The sequence below is a fragment of the Amphiura filiformis genome, chromosome 6 (genome assembly GCF_039555335.1).
Source record: "Amphiura filiformis chromosome 6, Afil_fr2py, whole genome shotgun sequence".
NCBI lineage: Eukaryota > Metazoa > Echinodermata > Ophiuroidea > Amphilepidida > Amphiuridae > Amphiura > Amphiura filiformis.
The window spans coordinates 57846242-57852420 of NC_092633.1; the positions used below are offsets into that span (position 1 = coordinate 57846242).

The 6179-nt window shown below is 34.3% G+C and overlaps 1 protein-coding gene across 1 annotated transcript; it reads right to left on the reverse strand.

Moving 5' to 3' along the window:
• Positions 1–4547: 4547 nt before the first annotated feature.
• LOC140154654 (alpha-2A adrenergic receptor-like) lies at positions 4548–5711 on the reverse strand. Its single transcript, XM_072177220.1, has one exon. The coding sequence runs from the start codon at positions 5709–5711 to the stop codon at positions 4548–4550; it is 1164 nt and encodes a 387-aa protein (XP_072033321.1).
• Positions 5712–6179: the final 468 nt, after the last annotated feature.

Sequence of the window (6179 nt, forward strand, 5' to 3'; positions counted from 1 at the left end):
CTCATCGGTTGTTATAGCCATGCTACTACCCCGTAACGTGTGCTCCTAATCATTCAGCTGTCCCTATTCTGACCCTATTATAGTTACGCTCAATTATCCCTATTCCTTCTTCTTTCTTCTTCTTCCCTTCTTTGCTTTCTATAATCTAGTCGGATAACTTGTATTGTATTGTTTTGTCCCTATACTGACACCAGTTTATATACATGATAAATTATATTTGATTAATTATTGAGGTCCCTGCAGCTCCACGCTATGCGTTTAGCAGGGTCCTCGTCAGTCAATATTATTTTCGTCATATTAATTATTATATAAGATAAATTATCTGATTTGTAAATTGTAAATTGCCTATATCCACATATAAACATATTATTATATATTGTATATTAACGTCATGAACAGTAATATTATATATTACATAGATTATGTATTCAAGTTGTATTAACCATTACAAATTATTATCAATATATCTTTTTGTTAATGTTATTGCAATTTACTCTTATTATTAATTGTTATTATATTTATTAAACTATGTCTATTGTACTCAATGTTATTATTATATATGCTATGCTATGTATGATATTGATTGATAAAATAAATTTGAACTTTGAACTTTGAACTTTGAACATGAGTTTACTTCTTTTTGAATCAGCCTGCAAAGGTAACTTCCCCTATTTTATGATACAGGATTATACAGGGTACATCACAATATAGCTTTCTATCGATCCTCCTGCATGCGATTATCCCATTAATAGATGTGTTTATATCACTCGAGTGTCTATTCTTTTGTGTAAATATTTCGATGGTCTATATTTTTTCACAGGGAAATAAGCGTAGGATTAACTAACATACTGCAGTTACTGTCCGTTTTCCTATACACAATACACAGTGCTCTCACCATTGACGCGCGACCTTTACAAATAGTGTATGTTAGACGTATATTGCATTTGCCTAGTTAACATCACTGTGTGAAAAATAACCGGCCAATATTTAAACTATTCTCCAAACTTCTAGCAAATATATTTCTCTAACATGACCTAAAATTACAGCTGTTCAGAAGGGGTCGCACTTTCGTAGAATATGAGTGAGGGCAAAGCATAGCTAGCTCATAGCTAGCCAACTCCCCGTGTTAATTGAATGGAGATTTGACCGAAAATATTGAGCTATATTGGTAACGGACCGCTCCGTTCTGAAGGATGCAAAAAAAAAAACGGTACAAGCTACATTTAAACTATTCTATGAAATTCTAGAAAATATAGTTTTGTAACATGTCCTAAATATTTAGCTAATTTAGGTGTTTGGAGAGGGTCGCACTTTTGTGTTTTAGGAAGGATATGTAAACGACAGATAACTCCAAAAATATGAAGAAATTATTTCCAAAGCGTGTTAAGTCAACAATCATTATGTTGCGCATTTTCAAGAATGCTGGTTAACAAAAAGCAGGCCATTGTCTCATTTCGTGAACAAAGGTCTACATACCATTGTTTTCTTGCGTTTCCTTTATAATCGGTTACCCAACTGAAGCTATAATACCAGCTTTATTGCGATATCGCACATGTAAAACAGACACATGTGCACAACCAGAGAAGATCCGATTTAATCAGTTGAGCTGTTTCAATGAGTGTTATCTTGGTTTAATAGCTTTTAATGGGGTTTAAGTCCTGCAAAGGTCGAGATGAATTCTACTGTAGACATGACTGCATCATGAATCACGCTTTCAACTGTAGATTGACTTGTTTGACTTCTCTGCTCGTGAATATTGCACGGCGATATTTAAAAACTTCTGCTAAAGAAGATTACATCGACTTTATAGACTTCAGACCCGCACAAGCACACATTTGGGATACGTGAGAACAATGGTACCACTTTACACATGACTGCCCTTACACATGATTGTATTGTGACCACTTATTGATACTCGCCTGTTGTGTAGAGCGTTAACATATTGCCTGATCAGTGACCAATTTAATGGCGAAACCCCTTTGTTCGAAACAATGGTACCAGTTTTATGAATAGCATGTCGGAAAATCAAATCGGCATCAAAGGAACAAATCATTACGTAATCTATTCCCAGCAAACACAAAAACGTTTTAAAAACGTTTTAAATAAGTTATATTTTGGCTTTTGGTTTAGGTAAAAACGTTTTAATAACATTACAATGTCGGGTTATATAAAGGTCATGATAACGTTTTAAAACGTTTTGTATGAAAAACACACTACAACAATATTTTTAAATGTTTTCAAAAAATGTTATTGTAAACTATTTTTGCAAACATTTTTGCCAAATATTGTGTCAATACTTAAATAACATTATGTTAAAATATTTGAACCCAGCAAAACACAGAAATGTTCTTAAAATGTTTTTTCAAAACCGTTTAATAACATTTAAATGTCGGGTTATATAAAGGTCATGAAAACGTTTTTAAAACGTTATTGAAAATATTTTGGGCAAACATTTTTTCGCAAAATATTTTTTCAACCCCAGAATAACATTCTGTTTAGAATGTTTTATATAAAGTTTTCAAGAATGTTTTTGGAATGTTATTAAAACGTTTTTATACCCTTTATATAACCCCACATTTAAACGTTATCTGTAAAACATTTTTGTTTGCTGAGCAGAAGATTATCAAAACATGTTTTTTAAGTTTATGAAAACGTTTTATACTCTTTTTATACCCTTTATATAACCCGACATTTAAACGTTTTCTGACAACCTTTTATAACCTTTTGCGAATGATGTCGAAAACGTTTTGTGTTTGATGGGTTGCCATTCTATGTTTTCTATCAAATATATTTCTATCAAATAAAGGCAAACGAAAAGGTACAGCCCAACATATTTTATCACAGTATTTACATGATTTATTGGCCAAAATTTGGCTTTCATTAAGGGATCTAAAATGAGCGTTTATTGCGTTTCGACAGTATTTTTTGTGGGACATGAGAGCACCTAAGACCTATCGAATTGCATTCTGAATACGAAGCATGTCTTTCTGATATCAAATAATTTTCATTTTTTGAAAATCACAATATAATACCAATTTTATGACAAATTATAAAAATTTGATATTTTTAAAATTTTTGATATATAACAGTCCTCGAAGTAAATTATATAAATCTAATGATATATTCTTAAAGTGTATTTAGCAGGAGGAAAAGCCGACGGTCAATTGAAAATTTTGACCTTTCATATTGAAGATATGGATTTTTTCCCCAAAAAGACCTAAATTTTTTTGGTGTTTTGGGAAAAAAATCCATATCTTCAATACGAAAGGTCAAAATTTTCAATGGATCGTCGGCTTTTCATCCCACCTACATACACTTTAAGTATAAATCATCAGATTTATAAAGTTTACTTCAAGTACTGTTAAATATCAAAAATATCAATTTTAATGATTTGCCATAAAATGTGTATTAAATTGCGAATTTCAAAAATCAAAATTATTTGATATCAGAATGACATTCTTCGTGTTCAGAATGCAATTCGATATGTCTGATGTCCCAAAATAAATACTGTCCAAACGTTCATACCCCAGCCCTTAAGACCTACTTGTAAACGTTTGTTTTGTTCTTTATGGATAATTATTCAAATGCAACAAACCTAATACCAGATCGATTGGCATAGCGAATCACCCACTTGCATTTTACCCTCTTGCTGGCTCTGGTCCTGGCTCGAAACCGGACGTTATTTTATCATTTTACGCAGCCGGTGCTGTCCCATTTGCAATACACTCCCCTGAATAAAATTTACATCGCCTCGCCTTAAAAAAGTCGTTTATAATTCGACGTAGAAATAGTGATGTAACATGATTAATTATTATAGCAACAGGTGAAAACAATTCTAAATGTATTGCCCTGCACTATACATACGCAGAACTCTGTATCGCGCCATTATTTTCAAAAAAATTAAAGACCTTGTTTTGTTAGAGGTCATAATCTGTATTGTTTGTGCAATGCAAGTCAAACGCGTGTAAATTTAATTCGTTCGCAATATTCACTTGTTTTGCTCAATGGAGCATGTAGGGCAATGGTCGAGATCCAATACGTTGACGAAGTAACGTAATAAATCGGATTAACTACCATAGCAATAGGTGAAAACAATGTTGAATATATCGCGCTGCACTACAAGCAGGTTAATAATAATAATAATAATAATAATAATAATAATAATAATAATAATAATAATAATAATAATAATAATAATAATAATAATAATAGACATTTATTAAAAACGCACTAATGTATGTAAAGGAGGTTGCACTCGTCACTCGATTTTCAATGGCTTACAGGTGCGAGTGCGAGGTACCACGTGAACGTACCAGTGCAGCGCGGTATATTAAAAAATTGTTTTCACCTATTGCTATGGTAGTTAATATTATTACATAACTTCGCCAGCGTATGGCCTTTATCCTTGGCCCAATCCTCCAAAATCATTTGGAAACCACAATAACTTTTCTTCCTTGACATGACTGTGTCATTAATGAAAAAACAAGTTTTCACAATCTTCATATCAATGAACTTAAAGTAAAAGCGATTATTGTGAACTTTTTCATTTACTGACGAACTTGACTACCCAGAGTTTTTCCACTGTTTAGTAGACAAAATATTTTCTTGAAGGCGTTTTGAAAATCTCCTTTGAGCGAGGCGTACAAGAGTGGGTTTAAAATGCTGTTACACCATCCGCACCAGTGTACGATATGGAATGTGATTGGGTTGATGTAATAGCTTGAGTAGTAGTTGATGGTTATAAAACAGAAGAATGGAAACCAGCAGCAGATAAATGCTGTAATAACGGCGGCCAGAACTCTGCTAGCTCGCTGCTGTCTCACTTCCGAAAAAGACTTCATTCTAGGCCTAGGCGAAGGTTTGATAGATTGCGATATCGTGACGACTTCACTTGTTGTAAGTGTGTTTAAGTTGCTAGTAGACTCAGACGCGCTGACAAGTTTGTCTCCGCCAGATGTTGTTGGTGATGTCATCTCATCATTTTTATTTAAGAGAGCCATGAGAACGGGGTTTGATTTCACATTCGGACCTTCAGAGGGACGACCTTTTTCAGGAGTCATAAGTCGACGCGTGGCACGAAAAATAAGACAATACAGAAAGACGAGTAGAGCACAAGGGATGTAAAATGACACCACAGGTACAACGATCCAAATGATTGTCTTTTGAGGCATACAAATGAAGCCGTCACTTTGATCTGGTCCAAGATACTGTCCTGTGGGAAACAAGATGACAGGAAATGATATCAAGATGGACACAGACCACGTAAACACGATGCCTCCGATGGCTGTCTTAGTATTGCGATAATGAGCGTACCATAAAGGTTTGTTGATGGCGAAGAAACGATCTAAAGAAATTAAAGCTAAATTCCATATCGTTGCTGTGGTAAGAATGATATCTATACAAATGAAGACTTTGCAGCACGTATCGCCAAAGCCCCATCTTCCATCATGTACTTCATGTAACATGTTAGCAAAAGCGGTTGGCATTAGTAGTACACAGACTAGCACATCTGCTAGTGCGAGAGAGGCGAACAGGTAGTTACATGGCTTACGTAAATGACGAATGTAAAAGACGGACACGATGACAAGTAGATTCCCGACTGTACCGAAAATTGGCATGAGTAACAATAAGAGTAAGATATATCGATGACCATCAGATTTGTCTTCATAGTATAATAGAGTTGTGTTCGAATTGTCTTCAATAACGGCCATTGTAGAAAGTAATATCGAAATGGCCACCAAATTTATGGAAAGAGATTAAAGATGTGTTTAACGTGATTTTCATCAGTCACAAATATCTTTAAAAGCAAATTAGAGCATTTAACCGTCTCATGTGTTACTCAATATGCACAATAGTTAACCTGGCTGCCAGGTGTAACTCCTATTCTATAAAAATCACAAGTGGGCAATGTCTCATGGCTTGAACAATCAATGTCCGAAACCAGAATGTCTGATTTGCCGGGCTGATTTGACGGGTTGCAACTTCAATTCCCGGACGCATCTTACACTTGCAAAACGTATCTACACTTGCATCCACACATACGTCATTCAATAGCATTCAATCACCGTCATCTTTTGATCTTTGGATTAATCTCTACTCGCCCACTCACGTTAAAATTTGTTGTTTTTATCGTGGGCCATTTTTCTTGGCAATTAGATTAGATTTAGATTAGATCAGAA